At 43.1% G+C, this 22,891-nt stretch overlaps 1 protein-coding gene across 1 annotated transcript in view; it reads left to right on the top strand.

The window, feature by feature from the left end:
- The window catches only part of SLC7A1 (solute carrier family 7 member 1), a 161,629-nt gene that overhangs the window by 113,806 nt on the left and 24,932 nt on the right, over nt 1-22,891 (top strand). Inside the window, exons 8-10 of the mRNA XM_029602620.1 lie at nt 4,199-4,338; nt 6,694-6,796; nt 17,492-17,703. Coding sequence (XP_029458480.1) covers nt 4,199-4,338; nt 6,694-6,796; nt 17,492-17,703 — 455 coding nt within the window. The remainder of the gene's footprint in view (nt 1-4,198; nt 4,339-6,693; nt 6,797-17,491; nt 17,704-22,891) is intronic.

Below are 22,891 nucleotides of genomic sequence, written 5' to 3'. Positions count from 1 at the left end.
CGCGGGTGGACATCCACGTGAAGGTTGAAATCTCCCAACAGGATGGATGGTTTTCCGGTATTAAGGTGTTTTGCTGCTAGCATCAAAGTACAGTTTCACTAGTACTGCAGCAGGCACATTGTTATGCAATTGAGAAATGTAAATAGGATACATGATTGCAGCAGATTGCAGCTCAATGACTTTTAATCATTTATGACTCAGTATGGTACATATCAACAGTATAATTCAAGTTGAGCCTACATATATTGCATATCTCCTATAAAAATTCTTATTATACAATACCGGCCTATTATACAAATACCTACTACCTTATACAAATACATCTCCTATAAAAATTCTTATTATACAATACCGGCCTATTATACAAATACCTACTGCCTTATACAAATACCTGACACTGTACCCACTTCCATGGGAAAGTGAACTTAAGGACTTACATGTCATTACTAATAATACAATTGCATGATGACCTTTGATTTCTGAAATTTTTAGCCTCCCATCCCTTTCTGTTTTTGCTCCATACCCTAGAATACCAGATAGCATGTTTTCATGCTGGTGAATCACGGAGATGCAGGAAAGATTAAATCAGTCTCAAGGCATCCAAATTTTAAGTATGCAAAAAATTTTTTATTCATCAAGTCGGCAACTCCATTGCTCAAAGGTACAGAATTTATTTAACACAGGGTAAATTCTGTACCTTTGAGCAATGGAGTTACCGACTTGATGAATAAAAATTTTTTTGCATACTTAAAATTTGGATGCCTTGAGACTGATTTAATCTTTCCTGCATCTCCGTGGTGACTTAAATATTGATTATGGAGAGCAGCACTCGCTCCTTTTGATGTTTATGGACTTCATGCTGGTGAATGACATAACTTCTCAGCAGGTGGAATTGGAGGGATAGGAGGGGTTAGAGCAGGGGTGGGCAAGTCCGGTCCTAGAGGGCTGCAAACCAGTCGGGTTTTCAGGATACCCCTAATGAATATTTTATTTTATTTATTTCGAAGTTTTTTATATACCGCGGCACGTTAATAATATCACCTCGGTTCACAATCAACAGTAAATCAGCAACAAACTTTACAATCCAAAAGAGAAAAAAACTCGTGTGTACATAATAAATCAATTAAGAACAAATTAAAGACATAGTTAAGCACTAATCAAATTAACTTAGATAATCATCATCTGTTGAAAATAATAATATAATCCCAAATGATCTGTTGGAGAAGCAGAACAAGTAATAGGTATTTCAGAAAATGGAGAAGATCATTGTGAGTATGCTTGTTCGAACAGCCAAGTTTTGAGGTTCTGCTTGAATTTTTTATGGCAGGGTTCAAGACGCAGGTCAGTGGGCATTTTGTTCCAGATATTGGTTCCCGCAATAGTGAAAGCGCGGTCTCTTGTAGCAACGTGTTTGATGTGTTTAAGTGAAGAAGACGCAAGTTTGGCTTGGTGTATTTTTTTTATTGGTCTCTTTGACGTGTGGAATAAGAATTGATCGGAGAACCATTGCATATCTTGGTTGTAAATCGACTTATGGATGAGGGCGAGAACTTTGAATAGAATCCTTGAAGCTACCGGCAGCCAGTGAAGGTACATGAGCACAGGTGTGATGTGTTCATGGCGGTGGGTGTTAGTAAGTAAGCGAGCAGCTGCGTTTTGAAGCATCTGTAATGGTTGTATGGTGTTTTTAGGGAGACCTAGTAGGATGGTATTGCAGTAATCTATTTTTGACAAAATAGTTGCTTGTAATATTGTTCGGAAGTCGTATGGATGAAGAAGCGGTTTGATTCTTTTTAGAGTGTGTAGTTTGAAGAATCTGTTTTTAATTGTAGCTGTGATGAATTTCTTTAAAGAGAATTGATTGTCAATGATAACGCCAAGGCTGCGGACTTGTTGTAAATTGAGGGAGTCTGATGATGCATGTGGGGTAGATTTAGAGTAGGGGTTATTGTGTGAAGAGATGATGAGGAGTTCTGTCTTGGTTGTATTTATTGCAAGGTAGTTTTCAGTAAGGAGAATTTTTATTTCCACCAGAGCTGTGTCCCAGATTTTTAGAGCATTAGGTAGTGAGTCGTTGATGGGGATTAGGATCTGCACATCGTCTGCGTAAATGAAGTGTGGAAGATCCAGTTTCACCGGCAGCTGACAGAGAGGAGAAAGGTATATATTGAAAAGAGTAGAAGAGAGCGAGGATCCTTGAGGAACACCTTGAGCTAGTTTTCTGGGTTTCGATATATTGCTGTCTTTTAACACTGAAAGTCCTGTCCGACAGAAATGATTGGAGCCAGGAAAAGGCAGTGCCTGTAATGCCAATTTGTGCTAGACTGCATAGGAGAGTATTGTGGTTGACCGTGTCGAATGCCGAAGAAATATCAAGAAGTGCCAGTAGGTAAGAATGACCAGAGTTGAGAGCTTTTAGAATCGAATCAGAGAGTGTTACTAGAAGGGTTTCTGTACTGTGGTTCTTACGGAAGCCATATTGGGATGGGAAGAGTAGTAGGTTTTCGTCTAAGAAGTTTGTGAGTTGCTTGTTGATGATTTTCTCAAGGATTTTAGATAAGAATGGGAGGTTAGAGACTGGACAATAGTTGGTCGGTTCAGATGGATCCATATGCATGAAATAGATTTGCATACAACTGAGGCAGTGTGTATGCAGGTCTCTCTCATGCATATTCATTAAGGATATCCTGAAAATCCGACTGGTTTGCAGCCCTCGAGGACCGGAATTGCCCACCCCTGGGTTAGAGGGAGATGCACTGATTTTGGGAATCACCAGTGCAACTGTCAAAGTGCAGGTAGAAGTCAAAGCACCTCACGATGAATCAGGACAAGTGAAAAGAGAAGCATTCACCAGCACAAAAAATTGGCTGCTGGCGGTTCTAGGTTGAATGATGTGGAACAAAGAAACTGAAGGGGATGGAGGGCTACGGTTTTCAAAGGTCATCAAAATGCTGGAAATTCACAGAATCTCTCCATCTTGTACACTGACTGGGCAATCCTTTAAAAGTTTTAACTGGCACAAAAACATGCCGGCAGCAGTTCTATGAAATCATTGTATTTATATAGTCACATTTCATTTATGGCCAGAGGGGATTTTCCCTTTTTGACTTTGAGCAAAATGCTTAGTATATCTGGCCATTAGTTATTTAGTAAACAGTAATAGAATTATTATTTATTGAATTTAATATTCTGCCTGTAAGACAGTTCATCCTGGCGGTTAACAATAAAAACATCCATAGAATTCAATTGGAGTACATATAATCAGAACAAATAGAACAAGCACAGATAATAGGATAAATACAAAATTAGCAAGTCCCAGCAAATAATTGCAGTAGTAGATGTTAACATAGGCCTGACAAAAAGCCATGATTTAACTGCTTTCTTGAACTTCATGTTTAGTTACATGTGGATGTCAAAAGGAAGACTGTACGCCAGACTGAAGTGTTTTAAGGGTCACCTCCTCTATGGTGGCTCTAAGTTACTGACCTGACTTGTATTGGGAAAACTTTAGAATAGAAATTGTAATGAGCAAAGAAGATTCTGATATGTGGTTTTTAACTATACTTTATAGCTTATGTTTTATTAATATATATCACACCCATATCACACCCATCCTAAAAAATCTGCACTGGCTCCCCTGTAAGCTTTAGAATCCTACACAAGTGTTTCACCATCATTCACAAAGCTATTTACAACAGGACACCCATAGACATCCACTACCCACTCATGCTGCACATCTCTTCTAGACTCATCAGAGAAGCTTACAAGGGCTCGCTACACCCTCCCCCAGCCAAATCCACACTCCACTCATCCACCAAAGATCGAGCCTTCTCGACAGCGGCGCCAACCATCTAGAACGCTATGCCCCCCCTGACCTTAGACAAGAACCCTGTCGCCTGGCGTTCAGAAAAAAACTCAAGACTTGGCTATTTCTACGGGACACTCCAAGGTCTACTAGTCGATGTACCCTAATTCTGATATTATATATATGATATTAATTAGTTCTGAGTTACTCATGCCTCTGGCTCTTCCTCCTCCCAGTTCGAGTACCTTTGTTTTATTGTAACTTTTCGCTATATTTGTTTAACGTTATTGCCCCATTGTTTCTTGTAAAACAATATATGATCTGATCATGAATGTCGGTATAAAAAAGCACTAAATAAAATATATTATTGTACATGCTCACTTTTTCTTTTAGTCTTCTTGGTGCCATGTTTCCCATGCCTCGGATAATTTATGCTATGGCAGAAGATGGGCTACTATTTAAATTTTTGGACAAAGTCAGTGAAAAGAAAAAAACTCCAATAATAGCTACACTATCATCTGGGATTATTGCAGGTGAGTCCTTAGGGCTCCTGGAACCAATAATAGGGATATATTTACTAAAATTCATTAATGCACATTGTTAGTTAATAGACCCTACTGAGATTAGTTTGTACTGCAGATAAACAATGTTGTCAAGCAACACCTCTGTACTACTTCTAATACCTATTAAGATTTAAACCCCCTAGCCACTTGATCCCAGCAAGCACTATACATTACTGACCTCTGTCCTGGTAATTTCCCACTTGTCTCTGGGTAAGTACCCTGCTTACAAGCTATTCTCTGATTTCTGGGGATATTGCAACCCCACAAAGAGAGAAGACACGGTCTAAGAAATGCAGTCAGACCATACATTGCTAGATGATTCAAGTACTTTTAGTATATCTAGCTTACTTATCAGTCTTAGACACAGTGCTAACAAACTAAAAATTTTATTAAGGATGTGCAGTGAAGGCAAAAAAAAAAAGAAAAATCTGCAGGCAACAAATAGAAAAAGAATGTGGAGTTTTACCATTATTGCTAACTAATACATTTAACACTGACTCTCCTGCAGAACTGAACACTGTTACTTTTACCCAGCAGAACTGGAGTTAATTATGCATGCTTGACTCGCAGCCAGAATTCCTAGACTATTATGGCAAAGTTAGTAAAGAAACAAATTACTAGTTTTCTTTTCATTGCTTTCCTATCATTAATATAGCTCAGATGCTGCATCTGTGTGTCCATTTATCTTAACTCTCCCTTCTTGACAGCTTGTAACTCACTAATGGGCCGATACAGTAAAAGTTGCGGGAGAGTGGGCGAACGCCCAGGCCACTCTCCTATGCGCGCGATTCTGTATTCAAATGAGGGCCCGCGGCAAAAAAAGGCGCCAGGGACACTAGCGCGTCTTTAGCGCCTCTTTTTGGACAGGAGCGGCGGCTGTCAGCGGGTTTGACAACCAACGCTCAGTTTTGCCGGCATCAGTTCTCAAACCCGCTGACAGCCACGGGTTCGGAAACCGGATGCTGGCAAAATTGAGCGCCCGGTTTTCAAGCCGTGGGCCGATTTCAAATGTGGTTTTTTTTTGTTTTTTTTTTTAACTTTTTTTAACTTTCGGGACCTCCGACTTAATATTGCCATGATATTAAGTCGGAGGGTGCACAGAAAAGCAGTTTTTACTGCTTTTCTATGCACTTTCCTGGTGCCCGGAGAAATTAATGCTTACCTTTGGGTAGGCGCTAATTTCTGAAAGTAAAATTGCGGTTTGGCTGCACATTTTGCTTTCTGAATCGCACGGGAATACCTAATAGGGCCATCAACATGCATTTGCATGTTGCAGGCGCTATTAGGTTCGGGGGGGGGGGGGGGGGTTGGACACGTGTTTTCAACGCACTATTACTCCTTACTGAATAAGGGGTAAAGCTAGCGCGTTGAAAACGCGCGTCCAATCGCGAGTTAACAGGGCGCTCCACCGGCTCCATCGGCCTGTAACTGAAATAACCACCCTCACTCTGCTTTGTCACACAACCACAAAATGACTTGAAATAGATTAACTCTGTGATTGCAGAATGTTATATTGTCATAATTCCAAATAAAGGCTAACTTAGACTTTTTAAAAAAAGAGAATATTTAACGAAGGAAACAAAGATTAGGATAAACAAGGAATAACGGTAACATAAACCCCTTTTTTTGCCACAAATATAGATTAATGCACATCATGTTTTTAGTAAGTGTGGACTTTAGTTCCTCAAGATCCTTTCAGTTTAATTTGATGAAAACTGATACATATGCTACTGAAGCAACTGTTTTTTATTTGCTCCAACTAAAGCATTTATATGTGAAAATTATTTTTTCTTGTTTAATGTGTATTGTACAAAATTGAAATGCATTATACATAAGTAGAGTGGAGGGAGCAGCTTGGCAAAATTTTGAATCATCTGAGTTGAGATACCTTTAAAAATATCATACAAAGACAAATGTATAATAGTATTCACTGAACAGTGTTAAGGGCATAGCTAATATTAGCAGGGCTGTAGTATGCAGCAATGTGCCAGCACAGCACTGTAGGAATTGGTAGCACTTTATAAATAGTAATGATATATTAGTGAACGTGGATTTGAGTACTTGGGGCATTCTGTTGTGACAAAAATCTTTTGTCTAGCATGTGTATTAATCAAAACCTCCAGTTGAAATTTACTGCTTATAGAAATAGCAAAAATGTCATTCTTAATTTATCAAGGAAACAATTTAAGATGTAGATTCCAATGTCAGAAGCAGGTTAAAATTATTCTTTTCATGGTCAGATAATTTTTTGTGTGCCTTTGTTTTACAATTTATATAGCTAGAAATAGAAAAACTGTTGCAAAACATTCCATTCTTCCCTTCCAGCGGTTATGGCGTTCCTCTTTGATCTGAAAGACCTTGTAGATCTGATGTCCATTGGCACACTGCTGGCTTATTCATTGGTTGCAGCCTGCGTCTTAATTCTAAGGTATAAAATGTGTGAGAATCCTAGGAATGTGAGAAGTAGATTTATGTACAGGTTTTGTGAATTTGTAACAGGTTACTTCTTCCTACAAGCAAGTAAAAAATAATCCTGTAGAATTGTTTATTTTTAATTTGTTCTTCCTTATTCTTGATGTGTTGCACTTTGCTCAATGCAGTATATATACTGCATTAGAACTAAATTGTCTGTGAGATGCAATATGTTATCATCTTTTGAATGGCATTTGCTCCTGGATGTGAAGCCTGTTAATTTCCCAAATAATGCATTAAGAAATTCTCCAAACATCAACAGTTGTGAAGAATTTTGCCTGGTCCCCTTTTATATACTATCTCTAGGTTTTGTTTACATAAAGAAAGCTGGGGGGGGGGGGGGGGGGGTTGTGTGTAAAAATATCTGATTGATAGGTGTCATTCTCTTAGAGGTCCCATGACTTAAGATGAGCATTTTTTAAACTAAATCATGAGGTAAAACTGACAGTCTCTCTAAGACACATGGTTCGAAGTAAGATATCTTCAAAAAGGAGAAATAAGAGTATCCTGATAGACTAGATGTGGTAAAAGCTGAGGTAGCTCAGATGCATTTAAATGAGCAGATAAATATGAATGATGCCAAATCACCTGAATCAGTTGGTAATAAACAGGTTATGAATAGGAATAAAAATCATAGATTGAGTTGTCCATATCTAAATACCAGAAATCTAAAAATTAAGAATGTAGAGTTAAAATGTAAATGAAGATATAGACATAATAGGCATCTGGTGGAACGACAATAACCAATAGAACATAGTGATACCAGGATAGAAAATAGATTGAAATGATAGGGCATAAGAACATAAGAAATTGCCATGCTGGGTCCGACCAAGGGTCCATCAAGTCCAGCAATCAGTTTCCAACAGAGGCCAAACCAGGCCACAAGAACCTGGCAATTACCCAAACACTAAGAAGATCCCATGCTACTGATGCAATTAATAGCAGTGGCTATTCCCTAAGTAAACTTGATTGATAGCAGTTAATGGACTCCACTGTTTACCCTCCAAGAAGTTATCCAAACCTTTTTTGAACCCAGCTACACTAACTGCACTAACCACAACCTCTGGCAATAAATTCCAGAGCTTTATTGTGCGTTGAGTGAAAAAGAATTTTCTCTGATTAGATGTGCTATTTGCTAACTTCATGGAATGCCCCCTAGATTATTCGAAAGTGTAAATAATCGATTCACATCTACTCATTCAAGACCTCTCATGATCTTAAAGATCTCTATCATATCCCCCCCTCAGCCGTCTCTTCTCCAAGCTGAACAGCCCTAACCTCTTCAGCCTTTCCTCATAGGGGAGCTGTTCCATCCCCTTTATCATTTTGGTTGCCCTTCTCTGTACCTTCTCGACCGCAACTATATCTTTTTTGAGATGCGGCGACCAGAATTTGTACACAGAATTCAAGGTGCGGTCTCACCATGGAGTAATATAGAAGCATTATGACATTTTCTGGTTTATTAACCATTCCCTTCCTAATAATTCCTAACATTGCTTGCTTTTTTGACTGCTGCAGCACACTGAGCCGACAATTTTAAAGTATTATCCATTATGATGCCTAGATCTTTTTCCTGGGTGGTAGCTCCTTATGTGGAACCTAAGATTGTGTAACTACAGCAAGGGTTATTTTTCCCTATATGCAACACCTTGCACTTGTCCACATTAAATTTCATCTGCCATTTGGATTCCCAATTTTCCAGTCTTGCAAGGTCCTCCTGTAATGTATCACAATCCGCTTGTGATTTAACTACTCTGAATAATTTTGTATCATCCGCAAATTTGATAACCTCACTTGTCGATTTCCTTTCCACATCTGTACTTCCACTGGTCCAAGTACAGATCCCTGAGGCACTCCACTGTTTTCCCTTTTCCACTGAGAAAATTGACCATTTAATCCTGCTCTGTTTTCTGTCTTTTAACCAGTTTGTAATCCACAAAAGGACATCGCCTCCTATCCCATGACTTTTTAGTTTTCTTAGAAGCCTCGCATGAGGGACTTTGTCAAACACCTTCTGAAAATCCAAATACACTACATCTACCGGTTCACCATTATCCACATGTTTATTAACCCCATCAAAAAAAAATGAAGCAGATTTGTTAGGCAGAGCCACTATATGTTAAGGATGGTTCAGTCAAGAAGGATAAAAGTACTGCAGAAATCAGGCTGCACCCTGGAATCTCTATGGCTAGAAATTCCTTGTATGACTGAGAAAGTATTGGAGTGAGGGGTATGCTGCTGCCCACCTGACCAGGGTGATAAAACAGACTTTGAAATACTAACAGTTTAGATAGGCTAATAAAATTAGCAACAGAATAGTAATGGGAGATTTCAGCTTACTCCAATATTGACTGGGTGAATGTCTCATCATGGCATGCTAGGAAGATAAAGTTTCTAAATCTATAAATGACTGCTTCATGGAGCAGTTGGTTCATAATTACTTTTTAGCTCTAGTTCTTGGTAAAATGCAGAATTTGGTGCATGTGGTAACAGTAATGGAGCCGCTTCAAAATGGTGCTCATAAATCTATAAAATTTGACAAATGTTTTATCTGGGCTTTTAAGATTATTTCACACATTAAATAAGGTTGAAGAAAGACCCGACGATTGCCAGCATAGGCAGATAGTGCTGTAAAAGCGTCTATTAAAACTAAAACTGCATCTTTAAAAAAAAAAAAAAAAAAAAAAAAGGAAAGCCAATCCAAATGAGGGAAATATGAAAGAGCATGAGCACTAGCAAGTTAGATGTAAAACATTAATAAGGCAGGCCAAGAAAGAATTTTATTTATTTATTTATTTATTTATTTAAAATTTTTATATACCGACATTCATCCAGGATATCACATCGGTTCACAGTGTAACGCAAATATACGCCATGCATGGCGCTTTACATGGAACAGATAAAACATGTTAACAAGGGAATAAAGGGGTAAGAGAACATGGGATAAATTTGCCTGAGAAGCAAAAACTAATAATAATTTTTTTTTAAATACATAAAGTCTGTAAAAGAGACAGCTGAACCGAACCATTTAGGGGTAAAAAAAAAAGTGTTCTGGGAAGACAAGGACATAGCACCGGGAGAAGTCATGGAAGCACTGACACCGCTCTTCTTCCTCCAAGTCAGACCACGTGAAGGCATGGACTGCATTGGTGCCTCCCCTGAAGCAGTCCTGTGTGGAGGAAGCGATTCCCGCTGGTCCTTCCGAGGACTATCGGTGGCCTCCACCGGCACCAGTAGAGAGTTTGGTGTTGCTCCAATCTCACTACCGCCTTCTCCTCAGGCCGTTCTATTCTCAGCAGCTTTTGAGGAGGAGTTAGAGAGGCACATACGGTTGGTGGTCGGCCGGGCCCTGCAGGGCATTGAGCCTCTGGTTCCACCGGGACCGCTGCAAGAGCAGACTCCGATGGTGCGGCTGGATATGTTGCTCAGTATACTGCCGATGCAGCCAGCTCCAATGCCCCAAGCCCCTTCGCAGTCGAGGGGAGCATTGCTGCTGCTGCCACCGGTTGCTATTCTGGTGAGTGATTCCTCGGACGAGGAAGGGTTGTCTGCATCAATGGCACCTCGCTTGCGCATGATGACCTGACAACCTCTGGCACTCCTGGGACCCTCTGGACCGGTACCATCGGGGGCCCTGGTGCTATCGAAAGTGGTAAATCCATCGGCACCCATGTGACCCCAAATCCTTCCAGTGCCATCTGTTCCGTCTTTGATTCCACTGGGGCCTGCATGGCCCCCTGGCTTGATGCTTAAAGTGCAGGTGGGCGCACTACCCTCTGAGTCTCTAGACGTTCAAATTGAAGGGGAGGCCCCCTATGATCCCTGGGAAGGGGAGGCATCTTTTTCCTCCAGTGAGGAATTGGAGGACTTCCCTTCAGAACCCTCTCCACCTGAGATGCAGAGGTCGACAGTTGTCAGCCAGTACTTCAGATACCCAGCCTTCCAGCAAAAAGCCTCCTAGACAGTATCCTAGGCACCCTTTTTACTGGCCATGCAAGTACTACCTGCTGGCATCTAGACCAAGACCTCAGCGGCCTCCAGTAAGACCAAGGACACGGCAACCTTATATGCCCTGTCTGATTCCAGCCCCGCCACAAAACCCCATCGCAGGATTTTGACTAGTGGCCACGGAGTGTGAGCCAGCTTCCCCTGCCATGAGGTGAAAACCCCCTGTGGGTGGGGCCGCCTGCAGTTATTCGCAGATCGGTGAACATCAATTACATTGGTCCTCTGGGTCCTATCCATCGTAAGGCAGGGGTAAAAATTGCATTTCCACCCCGCTCTGCTCAGGGTCCACGGTGGAAAGAAGTAGGGAACCAGCAGGTGCTTCAAGTAGAGCGCTCTGCCCTCTTGATGGCATGAGTAGTTGAACCAATTCCACCAAGCCAGCAAGGGGACGGGTTCTACTCCAGATATTTCCTGATTCTCAAGAAAACTGGTGTCCTTCGTCCCATTCTGGATCTCAGGGCATTGAACCGGTTTCTGGTCAGAGAAAAGTTGAAAATGGTCTCGTTGGGCACTTTGATTCCCTTCCTCAAGGCGGGCAACAGCTTTGCTCCCTCAATCTCGGACACATACGCTCAAATCCCCATTTTTTTGGCAAATCAGAAGTACCTGTGATTCCTGGTAGAAGGGAAACACTACCAGTACCACTTACTGCCCTTCGGCTAGTGTCAGCACTCTGGGTTTTCACAAAATGCCTGGCAGTAGTGGGGGTTCATGTCTTCCCTTACCTCGACAGTTGGCTTGTCAAGAGCGACTCCAGGCAAGGGGCGCTGTTTTCCCTGCAGGTCATAATACATGTCTTGGAAACTCTGGGATTTCTTGTCAGCTATCCAAAATCCCATCTACAGCAATCGTTACAACTGAACTTCATCGGGGCCAGGCTAGACACCGTCCAGAAGAAGGCCTTTCTGCCTCAGGACAGGGTGGAGACTCTGGCTGCCCTGCTCGGATATTCTCCAGTTGCTCCCATGTCTTAGCACATTCAGTTCCTACGACTTCTGGGTCATATGACGGCAACTGTGCACGTTACGCCATTTGCTCAGCTTCACATGCGCAGGCCTCAATGGACATTATGCTCCCAGTGGTGTCAAGCCACCCAAACTCTTTGGGCTTGTGTCCTGATTACCACTCCCCTCCAGCAATCCCTTGTGTGGTGGGCGAACCCATCCAATCTGGAACAGGGGTGCCCTTCTTTTGCAGCCCGCAGCCCCAGATTGTCCTCACTACAGGTGCATCTCACACAGGTTGGGGAGCCCATGTTACAGACCTTCACATTCAGGGTCTTTGGTCCGTGCAGGATGTGCAATCCCAGATAAACGTCCTGGCATTATGGGCAATCCGGTACGCCCTGAAGGCAAAGTGGTCCTAGTTTAGACCAACAATCATGTGGCGATGTGGTGTCTGAACAAGCAAGGAGGAACAGGATTGTACACTCTGTCAGGAAGCAGTCCAGATCTGGTCTTGGGCCCTCTATCGGCATTCTCCTCTGGGTGGTGTATCTCCCCGGGACGGACAATGTCCTAGTGGACTCCTTGAGTCAGGGCCTTCCAACCTCATGAGTGGTCCCTCAGTCAAGAGGTAGTGAACTGCTTATGGGGGACCCCAGACTTGGACCTGTTCGCTTCTACAGAAAACAAGAAAGTGGATAGATTCTGGGCCTGGGCGAACAGAGGATCGGTGCCGGATGCCTTTTCCCTTCACTGGGGCACTGGTCTGCTGTACGCTTACCCTCCCCTTCCACTGATCTCAAAAACACTCCAAAAGTCCAATAGGACCAAGGTACTGTGATCCTGGTCACTCCTTTTTGGCCTTGCCAGGTATGGTTCCCACTTCTCCAGGAGCTGGCCTCGCACCCTCTGATCCAGTTGGGGACTGCTCAGGACCTCATATCTCAGGACCAGGGCAGGCTCTGCCACCCCAACCTCCAAGCCCTGTCTTTCACGGCTTGGATGTTAATCGGGTGACAGTACAGGCTCTAGGCCTTTCGGAAGGTGTATCTCGAGTCCTCTTGGAGTCCAGAAAGTCCTCCAAGAGAAAATCTTACAATCTCAAGTGGAAACTGTTTTCAGCTTGGTGTGTGGGACACACGGACTGGATCCCCTTCTCTTGTTCCCCACCAGAGCTTTCGGACTACATATTGCACCTCTCCAGTTCTGGACTGCAGACCTCTTTGGTGAGGGTTCACCTTAGTGCCATCAGGGTATACCACCGGGGGAGAGATGGTGCCTCCATTTCCACCCATCCGCTTGTGGGGTGGTTCATGAGGGGCTTGCTACAACTTAAGCCCCCCACTCGGGCCCCCAGCGGTCTCCTGGGACCTCAGCATAGTCCTGTCCCAGCTCATGAAGGCTCCATTTGAGCCCTTGCGATCTTGCAACCTGAAGTACCTATCCTGGAAGGTCACTTTTTTTTGTAGTGGTTACTTCAGTGCTCAGGGTCTGTGAACTGCAAGCTCTAGTGTCATACCCTTCTTACACCAAATTTTGTTATAAGGTGGTCCTACGTATGCACCCGAAGTTCCTCCCTAAGGTGGTCTCAGAGTTCCACCTCAGTCAGTGCATTGTCCTGCCTTCCTTTTTTCGAAGGCCGCGCACTCATTAAGGTGAGTGAGCACTGCATACCCTGGATTGTAAAAGAGCTCTGGCCTTTTCTGGAACGGACAGCTCCTCACCGCCTGTCCACTCAGCTTTTTGTCTCCTTTGACAAAAATAAGTTGGGGATTGCAGTGCTTAAGCAGACCTTATCCCTTTGGCTAGTGGACTGTATTTCCTTCTGCTGTGCTCAAGCAGGCTTGCTTTTTGAAGGTCACGTATAGGCTTATTCCATTAGGGCCATGTGAGTTTTGGTGGCTCACTTGTGGGCTGTCCCCATTCACGAGATTTGCAGGGATGACAACCTGGAGCTCCCTTCACACGTTCACCTCCCGTTATTGCCTGGATAAGGATGGCTGACATGACAGTCATTTTGGACAGCCAGTCCTCCATAATCTGTTTCAGCCATGAAACTCCAACTTCTACCGGGGGCCCTGCCCTTGAATGCAGGTCTGCTCCCCCCAGTTTTCACAGCTCTAGTTATGCACGTTGGCACCTGTTCTCTGCTGCTCAGGTTGGGAGCGGCCTGGAGATACATAATCACCCATGTGTGAGGACTAACATCCTGCTGTCCTTGGAGAATAGGTAAACAATTCTGCTTTCTCCAAGGACAAAACCTGCCCGCCATTCCACGGAGTTGGATTTCTTTCAGTTTATTTTATTTTTCCGCGAATTCTATGTTATAGTTCATTTCAGTAAAGGAGAGGATTTTCCTAAACTCCCTAGCTAATTTTCCTTCCTTTTACCATTTTAGCCCTGAGCCAAGCTTCTGGTTTTTTTTGTTACACTACTGTCCTAGCGTATAGACAGGATGGACTCGGGACAAGTGGGTTATGCTCCCCTGCCAGTAGATGGAGACTGAGCAAGCTGACGTCAGTATATACACTCCTGCAGTGACCCCAACATGCCCGTATTCTCCATCGCCAACAGATGGTGGACATGCATCTCCCTATGGGGATTGCTTCAGAATTTGGAAGGAGAATTTTAAATTGAGAAGGAAAAGCCCCACTCTCCTGCGGTGATACCAGATGGTCCTTTCCCCAGTTGAGAATTCCTGATGTGATTTCTGTGGTCCCTCAGAGGTGTGCCTTGGTCCAGTAGCTGGGTTTTCACAGTGTGGACTTGGCTGATTGTACAGCTTAAAGCAGGGGTGGCAAACTCCAGTCCTCGAGGGCCACAAACAGGCCAGGTTTTCAGGATTACCACAATGAATATGCATGATAGATCTGCATGCTCTGCCTCCAATGTATGCAAAACTCTCTCATGCATATTCATTGTGGATATCCTGAAAACCTGGCCTGATTGTGGCCCTTGAGGACAGGAGTTTGCCACCTGTGGTTTAAAGGCGGCAGGTGCAGGAGGCAGAGCGTGGCGGTGACGGCAGATGCCCTCTCCCCACTGCAGCCGGAGACCTTCTCTGTACTCAGCCAGTAAGGGCTGAGCTCAGGTAAGGTATATAAAAAAAAAAAAAAAATTTTTACCTTATTTAAAAACTTTTCTATACTGTCGTTTAGTGATTATACCATCACAACGGTTTACAGATAGGCACGTAAATAAGTTTGGATTGGTTTATAAATTATCTAGTACAGCGGTTCTCAACCTGTGGGTCGCGACCCCGGCGGGGGTTGAACGACCAAAACACAGGGGTCGCCTGTGTTTTGGTCGTTCGACCAAAACACAGGTTGTTCGACCAAAACTGATCTGCGGACCGACCCCAACGGCCCGGTCCGCAGACCAGTACCGGGCCGTTGGGGTTTTTTGCCGGTCCGCGGCGCCACGGCTGCTGCGGGGAGGCGGGGCGAAGCTGGAGACCTGCCTCCTCCAACCCCAAAAGGGAGCGCGTCGCGGTGCTCCTCCTACTTCCTTCCTGCCCGCCCTTCCCCGGAAGACAAATGTTGCCGGAGCCGCACGGGCAGGAAGGAGGAGGCGCGTCAGCCACGTGCAGAAGAGGAGCTGCGCGGCCCGAGAAGACCAGAGCCGCTGCAGAGCCTATCCTGTGGTAACCCGTAAAGAAGAGGCCCAGAGGTGAGAGAGAGGTGTGTGCGAGTATGAGATGTGTTGAGAGATTGTGTGTGAGAGTGAATTGAGAGACTGTGTGTGTTTGCAGAGACAGCATGTGAGAGCCTCTGTGTGTGTGAAAGAGACAGCATGTGACAGTGAGAGCCTGTGCTTGAGCAAGGCAGCATGTGGGGGTGTGAGAGAGCCTGTGTGTGAGACTGACAGCCTGTGCCAGTGAGAGACTGTGTGTATGAATGATTGTATGAGAGAGAGCATGTGACAGTGAGAGCCTGTGTGTGTATGTGTGTTTGAGAGAGAAATGCATGTGAGAATGAGAACCTGACTGTGTGTTTGAGGGAAGAAGACAGGTGGAGAGAAAAGAAACAGAAAAAAAGGCAATATAAAAGGAAATGGCAAAAAAATAAAGGGAAACAGATGTAAAAAAAAATAAATTACTTTTTACTGATTGGTACATGTAATCTTTGGGAATGTGCAAGAGTAGCACTTTCTCTATGGCGGATCTCACAATGTACGAGATCAACATGGAGGAAGTGGAAACCCAGGGGGCCTGCACAGAGGAGGCAGCAGAATGGGCTTCAGTGCCAATAGCAGCAATCAGCGCCTCCCCAATAGCCATGCGGCATCAGTGGCAGTAATTAGATTAATTGTTTGACTCAGCTGGAGGTGACAAAGTATGAAGTGGGATGTGAAATCAGCTTGATCTGGTGGAGAATTAGGATTGCTGTTACACATGAACTGTATTTGGCAAACATTAAATTAAAGGGAGCCAGGATAATCAATTGAAACCTGCAGCTGAGGACTGATTCATTATGACTCATGTAGAAATTAGTGCATTTTCCAGATTAGTCTGCATAACACAATTCTCAACATTCAGCATTATTTCTGCTGCATAGAGTTTTATCTGAGAGGCTCTGAGGTTGTGAGGGAGCCAGTAAGAGTGAGAGCATGAGTGTGTATGAGAAAATCCAGGGGAGTAAGAGTGTGTGTGAGTGGGGGGGGGGGGGGGGGGGGGGGGGAAGAGAGTGTCTTACACCCTGAGAGTGTATCAGTGTCTGTGAGAGTGAGAGGTTATGGTGGGTATAAGAGCATGAATGTGTATGTATGTGACAGTGTATGTGTGAGAGAGAATGGACATGTGAGTATGTGTGAGAGAGAGAGAGGATAACCACCTAATCCTCGACAATATCAGGGTGACTGGAAATCAAGAGCTCCCATGTATGGACAGCAGGGGCTTTTTAAAATCCTTATTAGTTTTAATTATTGTGTGTTATTTGATATATGTGCTGTTTTGAAATATTTTATTGGTGTTTGGGAAATTATAAAAATGTATATGATTTTAATTAACAGAAATTCTATTTATCAGTAATTTTAAAATATTCTTTTATTAGTATGGTTTTACTATTATAACTGATGCTTTATGTTTCTTAATTTTATTGTTTTATGAGGAATGGTGGTTCTGTTTAAATGTCATAATAAATAAGTATGCACTAAAATCCAACCCCATCCATAACCCCGCCCCCATATGACCAAAGCCCCACCCTCGCCCTGCCCTCGCGGGGCGAGGGTGGGGTGAGGGGTCACCGCAACATGAGGAACTGTATTACGGGGTCATGGCATTAGAAAGGTTGAGAACCACTGATCTAGTAGGTGCCAATAAATTTTCGGTTACATGATTCAAATATTGCTATTTGGAATGTGGATTGGAAATTCTATCAAACATGAGAGATACTGTACTTTTCTTAAATTAATACTTAAGTATGAGAGAAAAAATAAAGCATATATATTATTTGGTGACTTAACTGTGTTTGCACACGAAACAAGTATACACACACTTTAGACTTTTGTAATATATGGGTTATAGGAGTACTACTTATGCACCTATATGCTAACATTTGTACGCATAACTCTATGAAAATTACCTCCAAAATGTGGGGAAACCCGAAGCATACATATTTTATTGGAAAGGGTGTGATAACAGAACAAGACATGATATGCTATACTTCAGTTTTTGTGATACTCTTTATTTTTTTGTTCAGATATCAACCTCGACAGCCTAATCTGGCATACCAGATGGCCAGTACAACAGATGAGGTGGATAATAATGAATCTGTGAGCAACAGTGGATCCCAGGCAGGGTTCTTAACGGAGGAAGAAGAGCCATTCCATCTCAAAACATTGCTTTTTCCACAAAACTCTGATCCTACTAAATTATCTGGTACTGTCGTTAACGTTGCTTCCTGCTTAATTGGTGAGTAGCTCTGCTCTGCTGAGCCAGTGTATTCCTAGCATTTTTGTTGATTAAAGAGAAACAGTTACTTTGGCACAAATTAGCCCCTGAAGAAAGGAGAAAGCCCCTGCTGGACATATACATAATTCCCAGTAGTTTATCGCCATCTGTAGTGTATGGGTAACCTGATAATTTGCACATCTGTTCAAGTAAAGAGATACTATTTTATCTCCCCTGGAAGCTTCTTCCTTTCCTGACTCAATTGGGGTCTGTCAGAGGGCCGCCCCCCCCCCCCCCCCCCCAATTCTTTCCTTGTGATGGTGTCCTAGGCAGCAGCTGAATCTCTGGTTTCCCTTCCTGCCTTTATTTTGTTTTATTTAATTTTTTCAAATGGAGAAGTGCTAATATTACACCAAATGTATTACCAATACTTTATTTTTCTTCTTCTTATAAATGCATTTTTTAGGTGTTTGTCAGTACAGAGCATCTGTTGTCGACAGTGTGTCCTGTCTTGTCTCCATCCCTATGTAAGCTTGTTTGTAGTGGTGCAACCACTGTACCAATTTACCTTTACCTTGTCTAACTTGGCTGTCACTTCTTGTCTAGCATTATGTCCCTTCCTTCATTTTTGAACTATATTCTGTACTTCCCCCATTTATTACTGCCTTAGAAGCATCCCAAAATAAGACTGCTTCTTGTTTATGCTTGGTATCTATCCCAGCTTTTTGTAAGAAATTGTACAAATTTATCAGTATATAGTATAAAACTGAAGCTCCAGTTAAGACTAAGAGGTACATGGTCTGATATGCTGAAACACAAAATTCCCTGCAATACCAATATATAATCCATATATGACAGGGAATTATGAGGATGTGAGAGAGGATTTTCCACACTGAAACTTTGTCATGCATTAGTCAATTTTTACACACATAGTGGATTCCTTGGCTAAAATGTAAGTTGCTAGATTTTGCCCTATAGTGTTTGTCTGATTCATCACATGCTACAAAATTTAGGTCTCGTAACACTAAATTTTGCCCCCCAAGGCCAGAAGTCTTACCACAGTCTCACAAAATAGTCATATGTTATTGCGGAGCAAAAATGTTGCATAATGATGCTTTCCTCCCAAATAGCATAGCAACCAGGAGTTGGAAACTGGGGTGCTGGCTTCAGTTATACCCAGACCAGAAAAATGTCCACAATCCCACTATAAAGGCATGCCAAATCTTCTCTCTGCATCTTTGATTGAAATACTGTTGAAATGGGGTAGCTTTACAAATAAAAATTGCCACATTTCTATTTCTCTGGCCGAAAAGGTCGTGTGAAAACACAGACTGTCTCATTGTAGCTTGGCAAAAAAGTGATCAGTCTGTATTTGTTGTCTCTTAGGGGGTAGACAGGATGTTCTTCCTCTTTATGGATAAATGTATACCTGAGACATGCCATGGTAAAGAGTTTGTAACTGCCATTAAAGCCACTGGGGGCAGGGAAAATGCTTACAACTTTTTTATTTAATTTTTTTTTGCTTTCATTGATTTTGGTAATAAGCATCCTGATGGATAATCTGTCTGGCACTTCCCAGTCTAGGCGGGAGTTCTAGAATTCTTGAAGATTTCTTTCTGGTTCACATCATTCCAATGGACCTCTTCTTCAGCAACGTGCAGTCCTGCACAGAACTCTCAGCATAACGTAGACACACACTTAACTGTCCAGGCATGCCACATCAGTGTTCCATAACAGTCTCCATTTTCTGTATCCCCCTGGGGGGAGAGTAGCACCAAACTGACTGGTGAGAGGTGTCCGTAAGATATTTTATAACTCAGAGGTAACTTGTCAGTTTTCTGTATTCAAGTCTTTCAGGATGAATCTGATTTTGGTAGTAGAGTTGCAGCTAATTTAGATCCAAGTTACAGGTTGACAGATTCAATAAAATACAATATTTATTTATATCCCACCTTTCCAATATTGAATAGTTCTCATAGCTGCTAATGGCAAATGAAATCACTCCAACGTTCTAGTAATTTATTTTTTTGAAGGCTTCTACCTCCTCCCATTTTAGGATAAAGGTTTTTAGTTAACATGGGCCATCGGTTTTCATCTTTGTAAAGTACAGTACTGCACAGAGCACCTTTTCTTAAAGCGAGTCATATTTTTCTATTAGAGAGAGACTTTTTTTTATTGAGTAGTCTTAAAATAGTAGTGTGCTTTGTTTTTCCTATTCAAATTTGTTGCTCCTTTTTGTAAGCCTGTAAAATGCAGGTTTTTATATGTATAGTTTAAAGCACAGCCTTGGATTTTTACTGTTATTCCTTTCCACAACTACTCAATGAGCAAACACGATTTTATCAACTACCTCTTGGACTTTCTAACTTTTAAGCAACCATTTCTCATACTCTAACATTTACATTCTTGTCAGCAAGTTTCCAGTTATGCAGTTATTCAAATATTGCTCATCCTCCTATGTTCACTAGCCTCTATCTTCTCTTTTAATGCATTATGATTTTCTACCTGTTACTTTTTCTTTTTAATTTTGCTGTATCCGCCATAATTTATTTTCCATCTCCTTCCAGAAATGACTGGTTTTATCTTTTCTAAAGCACTTTGTGGTTCTTTAGTTTTAGAATAGTTATGCAGTCTTTTGTATTATGCCTGTTCTATTGGAATCCGTAGCAGGAAGTTCCTCTGGTGCCATTTTGAGTTTGATTTGGCCTTTTCCTTTCTTGGTACTGTACTTTGCTGTCAATTTGAGGCATTATAGCATTTTGGGAAAATCTCCCCACCACAGCCCCTCATTCCAATAATAATAGAACTCTGAAAGTGAGGCATTCAGAATCTTCAGACTTAACGGAAATGTTAATGCAATGAATATAACTGAATTTCCTCTTGGTTTGCAAATATCCAGAGAATCAATGTTTTCTCCCAGGACAAGCAGGATGGTAGTCCTCACATGTATTTATTTGGATTTTTTTAATATTTATGGGTGACATCACTGGACGGAGCACTGTCATGGAAAACTTTTTCTGTCAAAGTTTCTAGAAAGCTTTGACTGACACTGGCGCACTGAGCATGCCCAGCATGCTATGATCCCTATGTCCACAGGGGTCTCCCTTCAGTCTTCTTTTTTCCGCAATGCAGTTTGCCTCACGTTCAGGAGCGCTATGAGAGATTTCTCACAACTTTTCCTCATAGAAACACTTGAAGTTTTACTTCACAAATAATTTTTCCCTACAAGGGTCTCCCTTCGGGAACATTTCATCGACGCTCGGTGAGTACTATGCCCTGTTTTTTGGTCGGTTCCTATCACCTCACTGTTTCCAGGCTTACCAACCAAACTGCGGCCGCCTTTCTCCCTATGTCTATTATCCTCGGTCAGCCCCACGCTGCCTGCGAGTGTCCTTCCTGCGATCCTACCACGTTTTTCGGGGCTAGAGGGATAGGGACGTGCATGGTTCCCATTGCTGCCAGGGCCACAGTCGATTATCTCTTCAATTCTGTTGGTGCCTCCATTAATTCTCTCGGTGTTCTCATCCATGACGTCGATACTATCAAAGCATCTAAATCAGTGCCCTCGTCTAACAAAACGCTCCGTACATCAGGTCCTAAATCATAGACCCGTGTAATCCTTGGGCGATAAAACAGTGCCAGGAGCAGTGGAGGCACGGTGACAGTCTGTCACCAATTTCCATCCGAGACAGCGAGGGTATCTTCCTCACTGCTGGGGTAAGACTGGGCCGAGCGACGAGGGAAACAGCCGGCACTGATACTGCACCGGCATCAATGTACATTGAGCCAGTTGCGAAGCGGACCCAGCTGCATGAGTCTCCATTCTCTTCTGCACCCGAGGCGCCGAGGCGTTCCCCACCAACAACAGTGCCAGGTACTGAGCCACCACAAAATGAATGTGGAAGCGCCAGTTACGCCTAGCCTGTCTCCTCTGAAACTGCGCCACCATACCAGCTAACAGAGTAGAGCCGGATGTTTACGTCCCTCAGGCTGTCCTTGATGCCTCCTGAAGTCTACTTACACCGGAGACATCGATATTTGCACCGTTGTGCCACTGCCTCGTTGCGATACCTACCAATGACTGCGTAAGTCATCGCCGCCGACTCGTCCTTCTGCGCCTCCACTACAAAGGGCGATGTGCACTCTAATCCCGCGTCAACGCAGATTCCATCCAGACCTAAAATGGACCAGATGTTTTCAGAAGGTTCTAGGTCATATTAGCTTCCAAGAGCCATATTGGTGTCACATATTGCTATTACTAGCTATGTTTGACACAACACCAAGGGAACCTCTCTGCCAGCTACTTGGGATTGCTTCGAGACGTCCTCCCGTTACCAGCAACAGGACTCCGTACTCGATAATAGTCTGGTTCCGGATCCTACTTACGGCCCGAAGTCCCAGGTACACTACCTGATCTGCCATGCACAAGGCCAGCAGACAGTTAATTGCAAGCCCACCTCAAGACCCGGCGACAGCGCTCTGTGTTTTCTTGCACAGCAGAGAGAGATGCGGGAAGGACTTTTATCGCTCATGTTCCTGTGTGAGACCAACTGATATCCAGATCATACCAGATCCGCCAGTCAGGCTACTTCCTGGACTTTCAACCTTGCCAGACATCAGAGCGGCCATCCCACTGAGAACCAGGACTCTGGGTACTGTTCCCTGAGCGCAGCAAGGCAGGGGATTTTAATCCCGCCATTCCTTCTTTCAACAGAAAGCAGGTGAACTCCGCCCATCCTGGACCTCAGAAATCTCAACAAATTTCTTCAGAAGGGAAAGTTCAGAATGGTATTTCTCATCACCGTGCTTCCCTGACTACAGTACGTGGGTTGCCTCTCTCCTCTGGTCTTCCTGGGCGCTTCATAGTAAGTCCACAACATGTTCAATACCAAGTTCTGCCGTTCGCACTAGCTTTGACAACTTGTGTATTTCACCAAATGCCTAGCAGTGACTGCTGTTTCTCTACAGAGCAAAACAGTATTCATACTTTTCCTTACATGGACGACTGCCTAATAGGAATCAATCCAAGCAAGGAACTCTAAATTCTCCAAGACTCACTATAAATCTTCTCAATTGCCTGGGATTTCTGATCAAATACCATAAATTCCATATGCAATAGTTCTGGGCTCTACAGTTGCAACAGACTTCCTGCATAACAGCCACGCAGACATGCTGTTAAATTCTCACATCTCTGCGCACATGCACCATA

The sequence above is a fragment of the Rhinatrema bivittatum genome, chromosome 5, assembly GCF_901001135.1.
Source record: "Rhinatrema bivittatum chromosome 5, aRhiBiv1.1, whole genome shotgun sequence".
Classification (NCBI taxonomy): Eukaryota; Metazoa; Chordata; class Amphibia; order Gymnophiona; family Rhinatrematidae; genus Rhinatrema; species Rhinatrema bivittatum.
The sequence above is the reverse complement of the archived record's forward strand: the minus strand, read 5'-3'. Positions and strand labels throughout refer to the sequence as shown.